Source organism: Drosophila sulfurigaster, chromosome 2R (assembly GCF_023558435.1).
Source record: "Drosophila sulfurigaster albostrigata strain 15112-1811.04 chromosome 2R, ASM2355843v2, whole genome shotgun sequence".
Classification (NCBI taxonomy): domain Eukaryota; kingdom Metazoa; phylum Arthropoda; class Insecta; order Diptera; family Drosophilidae; genus Drosophila; species Drosophila sulfurigaster.
The window spans coordinates 22,513,306-22,529,883 of NC_084882.1; the positions used below are offsets into that span (position 1 = coordinate 22,513,306).

The 16,578-nt window shown below is 35.8% G+C and overlaps 2 protein-coding genes and 1 pseudogene across 4 annotated transcripts; 1 reads left to right on the forward strand and 2 right to left on the reverse strand.

Annotated features, from left to right (window-relative positions):
• Window positions 1-426: 426 nt before the first annotated feature.
• LOC133837346 (uncharacterized) lies at window positions 427-5,784 on the reverse strand. Of its 3 annotated transcripts, XM_062268070.1 has the most exons (12): window positions 5,613-5,783; window positions 5,197-5,544; window positions 4,060-4,471; window positions 3,226-3,998; window positions 2,977-3,161; window positions 2,569-2,915; window positions 2,341-2,502; window positions 2,083-2,271; window positions 1,373-1,502; window positions 1,189-1,287; window positions 969-1,119; window positions 427-904 (listed from the first exon to the last, which is right to left on the reverse strand). In XM_062268070.1, the coding sequence occupies exons 3-12, from the start codon at window positions 4,440-4,442 to the stop codon at window positions 777-779; spliced, it is 2,547 nt and encodes an 848-aa protein (XP_062124054.1). In that variant the 5' UTR covers window positions 4,443-4,471; window positions 5,197-5,544; window positions 5,613-5,783; the 3' UTR covers window positions 427-776. The 3 variants fall into 3 exon arrangements, with proteins under 3 accessions (XP_062124054.1, XP_062124053.1, XP_062124052.1); XM_062268069.1 differs by having other exon boundaries at window positions 5,191-5,784; XM_062268068.1 differs by having other exon boundaries at window positions 5,197-5,783.
• Window positions 5,785-6,364: 580 nt separating this feature from the next.
• LOC133836743 (ribosome quality control complex subunit NEMF homolog) lies at window positions 6,365-8,915 on the reverse strand (annotated as a pseudogene).
• A 2,875-nt stretch (window positions 8,916-11,790) lies between these two features.
• Window positions 11,791-15,048, forward strand: LOC133839556 (vacuolar protein sorting-associated protein 16 homolog). The gene is made up of 9 exons (XM_062271159.1): window positions 11,791-11,950; window positions 12,034-12,223; window positions 12,291-12,561; window positions 12,616-13,304; window positions 13,361-13,488; window positions 13,545-13,693; window positions 13,752-14,035; window positions 14,095-14,690; window positions 14,746-15,048. The coding sequence occupies exons 1-9, from the start codon at window positions 11,895-11,897 to the stop codon at window positions 14,891-14,893; spliced, it is 2,511 nt and encodes an 836-aa protein (XP_062127143.1). The 5' UTR covers window positions 11,791-11,894; the 3' UTR covers window positions 14,894-15,048.
• Window positions 15,049-16,578: the final 1,530 nt, after the last annotated feature.

The window sequence follows — 16,578 nt, forward strand, 5'->3', positions numbered from 1 at the left end:
TAAAATGCGAAATGAAATCAATCATTAAGTCTTATGCAATAATCCCATTAAATGTAACTATTAAATTGTTATTGGTAGTATCTGTATCTCATCTCATCTCATCTCATTCCATCTCAGTGAATATGTGTTTACAAGTATATTTTGTGCACGTACTCGTTTTGAATTGAATAGTTTTGATAAGTGGAAATTAAAAATGGGTTATGATTACAAATTATTGCAAATAAATTTTTGGGAAATAAGTCTGCTGACGATACATTTCAGAATTCTTACATATGTAAAAGTGCACATCTGACATAGAAATCGCTTACATAAGAAATGTTGAATTTATTCGGTATTTTGTGCATATATCATCGTATGTTATATTTGCTATATACTATTTTAATGGTTGTGCTTATGCTTTAATCTATGAACCAGTTTAACCCGCACATATGAAGTTAAGACGATTATTTGATTGAATTTGTTGTTGTTTTTTTTTTCATTTTCTCATTTCATTCATTTCTTATTTGTTTTGTTTGTGGTATTCATTGCATTACTTTCGTTTGGTTTGAGTTTGGTTTGCTTTGGTTTTTTGGCCATGCACCAGTTGAATCTTGTCTTGTAATCGGTCCATCCATGAACACTCTAGATATTATACGTATATACAAGAGTCTATGTACAATAAGCTATCTTTTACTTTACTATACATACATGTGACTATATGTGTAGTTCTTTTATAATGATCGTAATTCTTAATTTAAACAATTTCATTCATATGAATTTTATATATATAACAATTGTTAATAGCTTATAGATAATGATCCCATTTGCCCAATACAGCGGCCTTCTTCGTCAAAGCTGGCTAATGTCAAACGCGACAGCTTATTGCATAATACTCCATTGCCATTATTTTGAATAGGATTTGGTTCTGTAAAGTAAAGAATATTATTAGTAAATCTATGTAAATAGATTTGTGGTTAATAAGCACTTACCATCATGAAAATGTTCCGCTGAATTTCCTTCCTGTTTCCGTTTTCGAATCTGTTCCGTGAAATGCAATATAAGCGCATCAATCATAGCCGCTTGCTTGGAGAAAACTTGTACTAGTTTCGATATTTGTATTCCATTTTCCACAGCATCAAACTGAAAATGCGATATAATCAGTTAGTATGTATATACATACATATGTAGATATTATAATCCAATACTAACCTGCAGGAATATGCATGTAAGACACTCGGGATCATCACTAGCACTTGGCTTTGCATAATCCCATGACATATCTTCATATCGGAGTCCCAATAAAAGTGTCTTTAAAAAAGATTACAAAAATTAATAATATTACTAGTAAAGGAAGTACTCGTAAAAGATTGAAAAGTAAATCTTGTAGACTGACGTGTTCATAGCAGTCTATTATAAAAACTCCTCTCTCATTCACCGCAATCAAGACCTCCATATCCTTGTGGTTAACCAACGACATAATTCCCCTAACAGGTTGTTCCATTTGTCCATGAAAGAACGCAGCGCTGTTTTAAAGAAAATATAATTACATATTTGTTAAAATTTTGAAATAGAATAGTTAATAATTGTCAGTAGAACAGATAATAGAAATCAATTTATAACTAAAACTTTATTAATATTTTAATTATGATACGACACTGAAATTTATATTTAAGAAATAAATAATATTAAAGGAAATTTAAAATATGGGTATCAATTATAAATTCTCTTCTACAAAAAAAAGCATATAAGTCAAGTCGGCTGAACGGATTATGAAACAAAAAATTAAAAAAAAAACGATTTAATCACTAATTTTAATTTAAATTGGAAAAGCGGATATCTCTCTATCCGACAGATATCTCTGAGCTCTAGATATCTGTGCGGAGATGATTAAATCTTCTTGGCTAGATATTAAAGCAAGTAAGAAAGCTCGGTTGTGGGATACCCACTACTCATTTTCAATAAAAAAAAAATATTGCGGTGTTATCGTTAAATTTTACTAAATTAAAAGTACTCCGAAAATATACTATATACTATATACGAATTTAGTAGCAAACTAATCTTATTGGCCATGTATTGCAAATTGGGCTTCAATTCTCAACTTACCCATAGAACGGCAGCGCCCAGCAGAATTCTAAGTACTTTCGCATAAGTTTCCGAGTTGTGGCTGTTTGCGGCACTCGCTTGAACTGCTCCAGAAGCTTAATTTCTGCTGAATTCTTTTGGCTAATGGGCAACCACAGCCAATTAGAGCTCTTCGCCACATGTTTTGGCAGAAATCGTGACTGGTTCTCTCTGCATATATCAATCAAAAGCTTTATTAACTGAAAGTACTCTGTAGTCAATCATACAGCTGTTACTTACCTGAAGAATCCCACAGTATGCGTATGAGAATTGTAGGGTCCAAGCTCAATTCTAGCTTGAATGCCGCCCAGCATAAGCGAATGTACGGGTTCCATAATATATCTTCCGGTCAACACATAATGCTTTGCCTCCTCATAAAGCAGTTCCACAATTCGATGATCCCTTTTGAAATAAATCGAGGAATAATTATCGAAGAGAGTTTAATTTAGATTAACTGACTACACTTACTTGATTTTCTCCTCGTCGCGCTTGGAGAAGAACACATTGCGCTTGAGAACAATCATGGGCTCGTCATACTTGCGTTCGATTGGATTGCTACTACTAAACTTCTCCAGCAGACTCGACCACGCCACACGCACAATGTAGGGGCAGTGATGGGCCTTCAGCTGCATCTCCAGCAAACCACTGGTCATCCACAAGCCGAAGATGCTTTGCGCCAGCAACTTGTTCGAGATGCCCAGCTCCTCGCAGCCCAAGGCAGCGGCAAGCATCACTTGCGAGGGGCATTGAGCCGTGCCCTCGATCTCCATGTGCACGGCCACTCGCGACATTAAGTATACGCATGTTGGAATTACCTAGAATAAGAAATGAATATTGCATTAAGTATATCAGAAGTGTGCAACACAGTCAACTTACATTCTGCAGAGTGCGAGCTACCAGAGAGTTGGGTTTGCCTGCACTTGAGTATGTGGTGGATGATGATGATGATGGTGGGTTGCCGCCAAGCACTCGTTTCGATATCGCAGGATTCTGTTGAGCCTCGTTGCTGTTGGCATTGCTGTTGCAGTTCTGCTGGACTGGCAACAGATTTGTCAAAGCACCTGAAAATAAAAAGGAGTGAGTTTCAACTTAAGAGAGAGAGAGAGAGCAATGAAAGTCACTCACCGGAAGGACTTCGCACTCCAGTCAGTGGGCCAAGTGCATTGGCATTGTTCATGATATTTCCGCTGATTTCTGATATATGAAGACTCCCACTGTGACACTGCGGATCGTTGGCTGACATCGACATGGCCGATGTGACTTGTGACGAGGTCATGCAGTTATCGTTATCATTGCGGCCGGCGGCACTCACGACACTCGACACACTGGCCGACGAGGCAAAGGTGCTGCCGACCGCTGTCTGAATCTGAGCGGTGGTCACCACACGATGCACCGTGTACATCACAGGTGGAACAGGCACATTGACGGGAACGAGCGACACTGGCGTTTGCTCGCAGGTCACCACGTTCGCATTGTTGAGATGCGTTTGAGTAGCGGCCACCACGCGACCAACTGCTGCAGCCGCATTCGAATACATGGGACACTCGGAGCCATCGTCGAGTGTCTCCAGCACTGAGCTGGGGCTACAGGCGGTTGATTGTTGAGCGTGTTGCAACTGATGGTTATGATTGATGTGTTGCAACTGGTGTTGCTGCTGCTGTTGAAGTTGTTGATGCTGCTGCTGAAGCTGTTGCTGCTGTTGCTGAAGTTGTTGCTGCTGTTGTTGAAACTGTTGCTGCTGCTGTTGTTGCTGCTGAAGTTGTTGCTGCTGAAGTTGTTGTTGCTGCTGCTGCTGCTGCTGTTGTTGCGATGGGCCTGGGCTGTCATTGTTGATGCGCTTCCCCAAATAATAATCGTCCCGACACTTGACATCCGTTGTATTATAATATAGGCGTGATCTATTCAGAGTTCAACAAATCAGATTAAAATGTAAATACTTTTCAAATCCTTTTCACTTACTGGTAGTCTTGGGTTGTTGTCTTCTTTCGATTATACTGCAATGTTCCCAATGGAACAGTCATTATGTTGATATAATTTCCAGCATTATTCGTATTGCTTGCACATTGAGCACTGTTATTGCAGTTGGGATAAACATATGGACTTCCTGCAGCATTGTGGTTGCCAACAAAAGCCTTGTTGCCACTCCCAACGCTGCCGCCTCCATTCAGTGGTGTCATATCCCTTGGAATGAAACCCGTTTCTGGTTGATTTGTGCCACAGGCCAAGTAATCCTGGCCAGCATTATTTCCATAGCTCATCTTATTTGTGGGGGTTTGGGAAATGGGCGATGGCGATGAAGTCGGTTGCATTCCACCTCGGCAGTAATATTGGTTCGTCTCCATGTTGGCATATCACGCTATAATCAAACCACCTAGAAACCACAACAAAATATGCATAAACATGAAGTATTATTTATTTATTTATTTACAAAGTTATATTTTACGAAGTACACAAACAGATTACTAACTAATCAGCATGAAGGAAAAAAAATAAAACATTCTAAGCAGAGAGAAATTTGCTCAAAAAAAATCTAAAACGATCGATTACTTAACGATTGCAATCACAAGAAACTGGTTTCGAACCCAATATCGATAAATGTAAGTCAAAATTCATGTTTTATCCTGCAGATGGCGTCAGCTTTGTTGTTATTGTGCACGTCCTCTCGCTACCAATTGTTGATGTTAATCGATAAATATTGCCGACAGGTTTTTTTGAAACCCAAAAACACAAAAAGGTTTAAATAACAAAAGTAATGTCCAGTTGGCGAATGAAACTCAAGCCCCCACAATTTTACTTTCTTTTTTTTTGTATTATCAAATAGAAATTGTCATTTATGTCTGTAAAATTGAAAATTGAAGATATAAAATAAAGCATGTACAAACACTTGACAATATTTCCTAAAATAAACTACTATATTTCTTCTTAGCATTTGAAAAATCAATCCTTTCGCAAATCGTTGAGTTCTTAACACATTTACCGCAGAATCTTTCCAATGTATACAACACAAACCATTTACAAACTTACATTGTTCATACTTGCGTACATACATTTATTCATATGATGTATGTATGAATGTGTGTACATACTTACACTTACAGCAATTAAGTCCATCTGACTGCGTGGGGCTTGAAGGACGTTGTTGTCATGCACTTATTTATTTAGGTATGTATGTATGTATGTGATTATACATATACATACATCTCTCCACTTATATGTATGCAAGTGTACATGTTATTGTAGCCATTTTCATCTTATAATATTGTAATTAATGATTCACTAAGTTTCACCATTTTAATCCGTAGGAATTTGTAAAATTCTCACATACTTTTGATTGAAATCATTTTGACAATTTTCACACACTTATTTTCATTGCATATACATATGTATGTATGTACATATGTACATACATATATGTATGTAGTACATACGAATCTAAGAAAAAATCTGTAACACGCAATCCACAATAAGCTTATAAAAAGTCTTCAGTGTCCTTTCTGTTTTTCTCTACGTACTTTTTTAATTTTACGCCCTCATTCTTAAGGCAGAACAAGTTTTCTAACTTTAATCTAATTAAATTATTCGCGAAGAAACTTTACGCGAGATGAACACATTTTTTAGCTCATTTATGTCAAAACGGGCGCCTTGCTACCAAACCGTATAAAAAATCATCTCCATACTAGAGCAACTTCAATAAACAAATACATGCAAACTTGGATTCCACACGAATAAGCTGGAAAAGCGCTTGCGCAGGAAATTATCGTTCATGGTCAAGCGTGCTTTCGATAACTTTGTGGGCAACTTTAAATAGTTTTATGTAACGAAATTATACCAAAAATTAAATTGTTATTAATAAATTGACGGGCTGATATATTTAATAAAAAATTAAGTCGTTAATATTTCAAATGTTATCGAAAATATATCAATAATATTTGCACCCTTCGTCGACATTGATAAGAAACTTGACGAAAGCACATCCGAAATATGTCACACGGCAACAGGGCAAGACTTGTTCCAACATTTAAAAATCCTTAATGAAAACAAAATTTTTAGGAATTGTTTTTTTATTATTATTATTTAATTTCCAACTATTACCACTCAGCAACCAAGTCATTCAATGACTTATAACAGCGAAATCAACAAACATTAAATCAAATAGTTGAATTTACATACATATATAGATCGATTATATGTAACATTTAAAAGTATCCATTAATTCTTTTTCAGTTGAATCAATCTTATTTTTTTTATATGAAAATCAGTTAATTTAATTTTGAAATAAATTTCCTTTCATATCCAATTTCAAATCATTTACTTTCTAAACTTTTGTAATGGTGGTGCTGAAATCTTAATCTTTCCAGGGATATTTCTAGCTAGTGCTTCTTCTTTTATACTCTTCAATAAGTCCTTCTCCCTATTGTTACAGGCTTTGTCCATGGAGAACTTATTAATTGCCACTTCAGCTGCTTTACCTCGTTTTCCTGTGCCAGGTATCAACTTTACTTTGAATCTATGAACGAAAGATTATAAAAAATTATATATTATAATCGATTTGTGTAAACTTACTTGTATTGCTGCAATGCTTGGTACAGAGCTACTACTGGAATGGCAAATAGCAACTCAACATCCTCAAGTGCTTGACCTGCAAGAGAGTCCAACAAATCAGCGTCAACACCAATCGGGGTATCATCGTTAGGTCCTTTTTCAATGCAATTCCTTTTTCAACTTATTTCATCATTTGCTGGTAATTTGTCTTTCCCAGATGAACTGAGTATCATCATTCGAATTTTACGCTCCTCTTCATCCTGATCCTTATATTTCAATTTCATCTTTTTTAATTTACCCTTTTGGCCGCGTTTTACTGAGTTGGCTTGAGTTTTCTCAACCTCAGTCCTTTTTCCTTTTTTTATTTTTCTTCTTATTTAAAACTTGAGTCTTCTTCCGAGAAGGTCCAGCTTCAATAATGTCAATTTCTTCATCTTCCACCAATTTTTCAGGTATCTTGAGTTTCTTCAACAACTGGAGTTTCTTGATTATCATTAGACAATTGTGATTTTACGGTAATTCGGCCAGTATCGTGTTCCACCTAACTTCAGTATTAGGAAAGCCATTTGTAGTACCTTCACTAACATCATTGGCTTCGCTAATATCATCAAGTAAGGGGTATGTTACTTTCAATCGCAAGTGCATACCGTTCTGAAGGACATACAGTCATATGAACTGCAGCAACATAGAGAACAATGATCGGCGATACGCAGTGAAGAAAAACTAAAGAAGGAATTGCAAAATCATCATCTGTGCTTCTGATTTTTCGCTCCCCTTGATGACGTTCTATGATGCTATCTTCCTGTTTAAAAAGCAAACTTAAGCCCATTATCAGATGGCAAGAGTGTAAGAAGTTTTTCTTTCCAAGAATCATAAAGCTTTCAGTACCCAAATACTCTCCTGTGGGGGCAGTTTTACTCACTTGGTCGCTATTGACCCAATATGCATTCGTAACCACCTTTGCATCCCATGCAACACTGTACGAGATTGCCATGGTGCCAGCTTCAAGTAGTGTTTTGGGTCGAATATCTCCTCCAGTTGTATTGCGAATTATAACACTCGAAGCTCCCTGAATATCGGCATGGACATATATATCTTTCGGTCGCATATATCTGTTGAAGTTTATGAATAAAGGTTAATTTAATAAAAATAAGTAAATTTATTATTTCTTTCTCTCACCTTTTTACAATCAATTCATTCTCATGCGCGTCTCTTCCTCCAATAACTAAATAGTTTTCATAACTAACAAACCAATAGAATTTCTCAAACCAGAAAAGTTTTCGAGCTTTCGCTATATTTGATATTGTGCGCACTTCCTTAAGAGTTTGCTGTGTTTTACGTTCCGCTGACTTCAGCTTTCTGCTGGCTTCAGAGCTTTCAAACCTTGATGGCTTTCATTAAGTTGGGTAAGTTTCGCTTCCACATCAAAAGATTTAACAGCAACGTTGCTGACTTGAGTCTTTAAGGATTCCTCTTCAACCTGTTCTTTTTCCTTTTCGTTGACATCTTCGGCGGAAACATTTACGGCGTGATTTTGCAATCCTTGCTCAAGTAGAATATGCTCAATAACAACAGGACCGCAGTCCAAGACTGGCATTAACACTCATCTCAAATGCTCGCCAGGCTTTAAAGATGCAATTATCTTACGAATTACTTCTTCGGACAACTCTGTGCTTTCCTTTTTGGCCCTGTTAATGGGCTATTTCTCACGAACAGCAAATCGCACACTCTCGCCTTCAGTGTGTGGCCGTAAAATGTATAATATGGTTTGCTCATAATCAGTCATAGAGCTCTAGAAATAGATGATAGGCAGCGTCTGCAGTGCCAAATTGAAAATCAATTATTCGGCCGCCGCCAAGTTGGCTAATTTGCTCAAAGCGCTTTTTTCAAATGTTGCCTTAACTTCATGCTGAAACCAGAGGAAGCCACATTTTTTAGCCATTCAAATCCTGTTGTGTGGAAACGCGTTCCCGACTCGAGTAACAATGTGACCTTCTCTGTTGATGACCCGCCATGAAGACGGAATAGGTACGTCTTGTTATCGATATCATAGATCTGATTAACGCGATAGCCGACCAACCTGAATCAACATAGGAAATATAATTAGTATTTATTTAAATACCTCTGCAACTCAGTAACGCCAGATATGATATCGTATGAATTGAAGCGTGTTTTCATGGTTAAATCTTAATGCTTATCACAGTTTTTGCCTGCAATAAATAATATATTAGAAAGTTAATGACTTACTTTAACTGCTGAAATGGTTTTGTTAATATATATGTAAATACTATATATTAACGCAAGTGAAGTATACAAGTCAAGCTACTTTTTATATTTGCTGAATTTGACGCAACGAGAAAACTATATAATCAATCATTAAGTTTTAGCTCCCTTTTTACAAGATATTAAATTAAAAATTATTTATTATGATGTGGAGTATTATTGTGGACACCGGCACATATTTCACAACCTACATGTATATACATATGTATGTATGTGTGTATTTATGCGTAAGTATTGACAGGCAACTAATTAGTTTAGTTCATTTTACACATTGCAAAAAGCAAATAAATTAATTAGAAATTCTAAACACAATTTCCTTTAGCCGACAATGTGAATTTATTGAATGTGACCAGAACTTGAATTTCAAGAGATACCAAATATTTTTTCGAAATAAGTAAGTCAAATTGGCTTATGACAAGTTATACAGTATTGTTTTATAAATATATACTCAAAAAAATCATAAATTTATCCTAAGTCGTTTTTGAGATATTTCAGGAAAAGTACGATAACCTCAGCTCCAGCCCCATACAAAATGAGCACAAAAAATCAATGTTGCCGATTAATAACCTTAACATTTTTTTTGACTTTCTTGTCGGCCATAGCGCACATTATACTTTCGTAGATCTAACTATAAGGAAGATATATAGCAATTTTGGTTGAAATCCTTTAAGCTGTTTTTGAGAAAATTGACCTTTTCCCTCTTTGGCGCAACAAGCTTCGACTTGGTGTTCATGTTAACCACTTGAATGTATTGTGTACGTCAACGTCCAAGACCTACAACAAATTTCGACCAGCACTTTACTTGAACTAATTACATATATTTTTAGACATTTTTCAATTATAGACAAATATTTCAAAAACAAAATTTTCATTTGTTTTTCTTTCTTAATGGTATTGAGTTAAGGTTGTTATATACGTATGTATGTAAATTCAGAAGAGTTGCAGTCATAATATAGCTTTTCAATTATGCTCTAATATACATAAGTTCATAGTTTTATAATTATTCAAAATGATTGCCAATATATATACAGTAGAATCCGGTTATAACTACGCCGCTTATAGCGTCCGTCCGGTTATTGTGACGAAAACTCGATGACTTGGTGGGTCCCCACACAAATTAAATTGATTAAAACATTAATTAGTTATATTTTAAAAACCTATGGCCACCATAAAATAAACAAAATTTTATTTTTAATTTTTTAGTAGGTGTTCCGGATATAACGACGGTCCCTTGAAAGTCGCTATAACCGGATTCTACTGTATATATCTATAGATAGTTATGTTTCAGAGTTGCCACCAAGTTCATAAAGGGTGGCCCAACTTTCGACCGTAACACGTGTTGCCACCATGGTAATATTAGTTTGGCAATAATCACTAAAATCTAATTTTCTCGAAAACGGCTTAAACGAGTTGAATAAAACAAATTGCAAAGCATTCAAATTTTTTATGTTTATACATATGTATGTATTATAGCGCCTTGTCAGACAAAGTCTAGGAGAGCGTATAATCGAAAAATGTAGATGTTATTTTGAATTTTTTCGGAAACTATGATAATTTGCTATGTAGTATATATTGCGAAATGATACATATGTTAATTATCTATTTTTTAAAGTATTGAGCAATTATGTACAAAGTCAAAATGTTGAAAAATCTGCCAAACAAAAGTTCGAAGCTAACTTTTTGTAGTAGCTTCGCAGATGTTAAGCGTTGCCATGCCAAATTGAAATTGATTTGTAGTTTTCGCAATAATCACAAAAATTGAATTTTACCGAAAACGGCTTAACCGATTTGAATAAAACAACAATCAAAATATTTGTCTATTTGATTCGAATAGAATGAAATAGCGCGACATGGCCTACAAGAATAATTTGATGATAGCGTTAACATAGCGTTTTGCCGCTAACAGTGGTCAAGTAAACTGCAAAATTACGATTTAAGAATATAAAATTGCAAATATTTATAATTTATGACAAAGCAATATATATGTAAAGAGAGTATTTAAATGTAATTTTAAATTATAGTTATAGTTGTTTCATTTAGTTATTTTCTGCAACTATTTGAAGTCCCGCCAAGGTCCAAAAGGTGTTATTTAACACTGACTGGTTCCACGCTGGTTCCAGTTATTTGATGCACCTGCGAAATGAACTTGTTTTTGCGGGTTAGGCAAAGGTCAATTTTCTCAAAAACAGGATTTCAACCAAAATTGCTATATATCTTCTTTATAGTTGTATCTACGAAAGTATAATGTGCGCTATGGCCGACAAGAAAGTAAAAAAAAGTTATGGTCATTAATTGGCAACATTGATTTTTTGTGCTCATTTTGTATGGGGCTGAAGCTGAGGTTATCGTACATTTCCTGAAATATCTCAAAAACGACTTAGGATAAATTTACGATTTTTTGAGAGTATATTTATAAAACAATACGCTATAACTTGTCATAAGCCGATTTGGCAGATAACTAGTCAAAGCCGAAATATTGGCAAAAATGTTGCTACCCCAATTTTTCATTCACGATTTTAGTGCATAAATACTGCATGAAATTTGACGAACATGGAAGATAATTTAATTTTGTATTGTTTTGCATTTAAACTTTTTTAATTTAAGTTTAAATATCACGTAAAAAGACGAAAATAAAAAGTTTTTTTAGCCGATATTTTTTGATCGATATGTGACGCCAAAGTTGCGGAGCTATCTTATAGGCTTATATGTAAATAATAAAAACTATTTTTAAAAATTTAATTAACTATAATAAATAATGTATTGAATTATTTCTGCTTGGGTAACGTTAAAATCAAATTTGTTACCCCTTCATCTTCACTCTAGTTGCTACTTGTGACTCGTGACAAAGTAGCAGTTACGTGTCAACACTGACGGCTTCTAACAACCACAACAAAGGAGGAGACTGAAATAATGTACAACGGCTGTATGTTTTTTGCGCTGCACTTAGTAATTAAATAAATCCTGCCAAGATGCCGATTATGTATAATACTGGAGAGTGGTTCAAGGTGCGACCAGACTACTATAGGTAATACACCAATCAAAACTTAATTATTTGAAAAACTATAGCAACCAATTCGTTACTTTAATTTTGCGATTCAACGCCCACAGAAAAGTGGAGCTGGCGACACCCGACTGGCCGATCGATATTGATTTGGAGTATATGCAACTGGTTGCAGCTCCATATGGTGGTCCTTTGGCAGTCATACGTGATGCGGTGCAGCTAGTGCCAGTTCAGGGTAGTTCCCGGTCGATGATAAGGATTTTTGATACCACCGGAAATGAGACTGGTCACATATTGGTAAGCAAACAGAACGGGAAAGTGTTTTGAGGTGTCAATAACTATATATGAGCTACAATTGTTGCAGTGGAATCATGGTAAACTCATCTCTATGGGCTGGTCAGACACGGAGGAGCTCATTTGTGTGCTGGAGAATGCCAAAGTCTTTGTGTTTGACATGTTTGGTAACGAGAAGGAGTCTTACAGTATTGGCGGCGAGGCGAGTGTCATTAAGATTCTGGAGGCCAAAGTCTTTCAATCTGCGGCCGGCACTGGTGTCGCCGTGCTGACCACATCTGGTCGCATCTTCCTAAAGCAGAACAGCAACAAATCTGAGCGCAAGCTACCCGACTTACCAAGTAAGCTGATTAAATGCCTAATTAATAATAACACATTAACAATATAAATTGTAGATTCGAACGTCAGCTGTTCCTGCTGGGAGATAATTACAGAAGGACGCAATAGCTATTGCTTGCTAGGTCGCGAACGTGAAGTTATTAAGCTAATGCACGGTCAGACAGTAGGTACTATAACAGCGAACTTGTTTGAGAAACCGTATGATCGAATTATCAAGATATCGGCATCGTACAACCATCAGCATTTGGCATTGTACACAAACACTGGATTGCTTTGGCTGGGCAGCGTTGATATGCAGCAAAAGTATTGTGAATTTGATACTGGACGCAAGGATAAGCCGTTGCAAATTGAATGGATTATGAACACGCACAACACAGATGCCGATGCTGTCGTCATTTCCTATCCATCGTATCTGCTGATTGTAAATCGCAATGCGGATCGTAGTGAATTCCCCTACGATCCCATCATGTTCCTTGTAGCTGAAATGGATGGTGTGCGCATCATAACGCAGAGTTCACATGAAATGATACAACGTTTGCCCAAATGTGTGGAGAATATATTTGCGGTGAACAGCCAAGCGCCGGCCAGCTATCTGTTTGAAGCGCAGAAGAAGTTCGAAGAGAAGTCTTATAAATCAGATGAATATCTGAGCATGTGTCGATCCAACATTGAATTGGCTGTCAACGAATGCATCGAGGCGGCTACCTATGAGTTTTGCCCCGAGACGCAAAAAAGTCTAATGCGGGTATGTTTCCGAAATATCTTAGTCACAATAAATATAAAAATAATTATTAATTGTAGACAGCATATTTTGGCAAGGGATTTATTCCGTCACATAATCCAGAAGAGTATATGCACATCCTAAGAATATTGCGAGTTTTGAATACGTTGCGGCACGAGAAAATTGCCATCCCGCTAACTTATAAACAGTAAGTTGCTAGATCAACAAAAATTTACCTTTGCTTAATTAACATAAAATTCACAGATTCTCGCATCTGAAACCTGATGTCATTCTTAGCCGTTTGGTCTTTCGCAAACACTATGGTGTGGCCATCCAAGTAGCAAAGCATCTTAAGCTACCCGAATCTTGGATTCTAGAGCATTGGGCTTTCCATAAAATTATGCATGATCCGAGTAAGAGTTGCGCGGCTCGTCATTCGCTTTATTCCATTTAATTATAATCAATTTGCAGACGATAATGAGGTGGCTCGTAAGATTACAGAGAAGTTCAAGAATCCTTCCATTGAGGGTATTTCCTACTGCAACATTGCTGAGAAAGCGCATCAAAGCGGACGCGATAAGCTGGCCATCATACTGCTGGAGATGGAGCCGCGTGCCTCATTGCAGGTGCCGTTACTGCTCAAAATGGAAGAATTTGAACGAGCTGTTGCCAGTGCCACACAATCTGGGGATACCGAACTAGTGACATCGGTGCTGCTGGAAATCAAGAAGAAAATGATGCTTTCCAATTTCCATGTGAGTTCCTAGTTGGCATTTTATCTTTTAAAATTTTAACTAAACTATTTAATTCTTAGATGCTGATACGTAACTATCCCTTGGCTTTGAATATCTATAAGAAAATTATGTCAGAGTCAAGTCGAACTGCACTTTATGATATCTACAACACTGAAGATGATCACAAGTCCATTGCTGAATATCATTTCAATAATGCAATTGATAGCGAAGGACTCGAATCAAATCTGTCGCTAATTGGCAACAGCTACTCGCAGGGTCGTTGCACTGTGGAGGCTGAACTATGCGCCGACATGGCACGCCTCCTTAAAATGCAAAAAACACATGCTAATAAACCAAATGGCGGCGAATCTATGAGTGGTCTATCTATACATGATACTATGCTGCAGCTGCTGGAAAGAGGTGAACTCAAAGAAGCCGAGAAGATGAAAACCGATTACAAGGTGCCGGATCGACGTTTCTGGTGGATGCGTATACTGACCTTAGCCAAGAAACACAACTGGACGGAGCTAGAAAAGTTCTCAAAAAGCAAAAAGAGTCCCATCGGCTATGAACCTTTCGTAGAGGTTTGTGTGCAGCAGGAAAATGCAAAGGAGGCACAAAAGTATATTGCACGATGTCCAGATCAACGCAAGGTGCATTGGTACATGCGAGCCAAGTGAGTTGACATATATTTTTAAATTTTGTGTTTACTAAAATATATTTATTTATAGTTTGTACGATGAGGCCATTGATTGCGCCTTTGAACAACGAGACATGCACTGTCTGTATGAGCTGCAGTTGAAGATTCGAGTGTTAAGAGATCAGGGACTGATCGAAAAGATCGGTAATGCGATTGCCATGCTTGAAGCGAGAAGATGAACAAAACATTCCCCAAACATAAGATATGACTATTTATTATATGTACCATCGATTGCTGTAATTTAATTATCTGAGCCGGGGTAGCTCTTATACCATATTACTATCACAACTTCGATTATAAATATACCCAATAAAATTGTTAATATTGAAAGTGAGACATTGCCTATTTGAACTTAAGCCACTGAAATAATAAAACCAACAATTTGTTCAAGGACATTTTTTATTGTACACATAGTATATGAAATACATATGTATATGTAGTTATGTATATGTATAATAGATCACATAAAGCAAAAAGAGAACATTTTACTACTTGTTTTGTTGTTGTGTGGGGATGATGATGATAATGATAATGATGTCGTTTTGTGTATATGTAGGTTATTTGATATTAAACCCGTTATATTTCAAGTCTCTACAACTTTAGCCCTTGTTACAATATATATATATAGATATATAAGTTGATTTTGTTGATGGTTACATACACGTATGCATCAATTATTCTCTACATATACATAGTTATGAATTTTAGTAAATTACAGTACATAATATTTGTAGTTATGTATATAGTATAGTACATAATTAATCGTATGCATGTAGGTAGACTATGAATACATTATTTATTCATGTAGCTTAAATCTTTTCATTTTTTTTTTTCTGTGTGTTGATTTTCTTTTTGTTATTTTCATATTTTTTTTGTTTGTTTATAATTTGTATGTTTTTTTCGTTAATAATAATATATATTAAATATATTTACGAACATAACAGCAGTCTTATATAAGATGAAATACATTTAAATATAGAAATAGGTATATTCAATTTATTGTTTTCATTAGAGGGTTTTGAGTTGTTTTCCAAAGTTGTATTTTGCCTATTTCAAATTTGTAGCGCAAAAGTATGGACTATCTTTATTTCTTCACTTTTACCCTGGCAGATCGAAAGACAATGGACAGATGTGATTCAATTGGCCCCATTAGGCATCTTCATTAACTATTGTTAGTTATGGATATTCCTAAATGGGGGGATCTGCAAGGGTCCAAAAGCCTCGGCGCGCCGAAGATACTTTCTTTCATTTCTCTCTTGTTGATATAAAAGTTGATAGCTAATCTATAGCGGCTGGTTTTAAGCCGCATAAGCGTGTGTTCTTAGAGATAATTGTTATAAGTTTAGGGGCGCACATTAATGTAATATTTATTATTGTAGTCTAATTTTAGACGCTGGGCGTCTGCAAATGCGCTTCAAAATTTGTTTGGCGGTTGGCGGCTTTAGTTAGGTAAACTAATTATTCATTATGTATGTATGTATATATTTATGTTTACGTTTTGTATATGTAGTAGGTATGTAGTATGTATGTATATTAAAAATTTCAATTAGTTTGTTCTGTTTTCGTTTCGTTTCAAATTATTTCAATTTTATGCGTTATTCGTACATAAGGAACCCAATTGCATATTTTAAGATTTATTGTTGGGGGTGGGAAGGTCGATATAACGCTTCCATATTTAATAGTTTTCTTTCTTTTCATTTGTTTAATCATCTCTCTAATAGTTAATATTAATTTTGTATGCATGCATAAAATACTTTGAATATGACTCACTTCATAGAAATCGAACATACACTTATTTAATTGTTAAATGTATATATGTATGTATATATATTACAATTAAGGACGATCAAAATTTGAATTAGAT

Coding starts and splice junctions, on each gene's coding strand:
- LOC133837346 (XM_062268069.1), bottom strand. CDS start 4,442: ATGGAGACGAACCAATATTACTGCCGAGGTGGAATGCAACCGACTTCA. Junction 3,162..3,225: donor TGGAGTGCGAAGTCCTTCCG/GTGAGTGACTTT, acceptor TTTTATTTTCAG/GTGCTTTGACAAATCTGTTG. Junction 905..968: donor AGCGGAACATTTTCATGATG/GTAAGTGCTTAT, acceptor TTTACTTTACAG/AACCAAATCCTATTCAAAAT.
- LOC133839556 (XM_062271159.1), top strand. CDS start 11,895: ATGCCGATTATGTATAATACTGGAGAGTGGTTCAAGGTGCGACCAGAC. Junction 13,305..13,360: donor CGCAAAAAAGTCTAATGCGG/GTATGTTTCCGA, acceptor TATTAATTGTAG/ACAGCATATTTTGGCAAGGG. Junction 14,691..14,745: donor CATTGGTACATGCGAGCCAA/GTGAGTTGACAT, acceptor ATTTATTTATAG/TTTGTACGATGAGGCCATTG.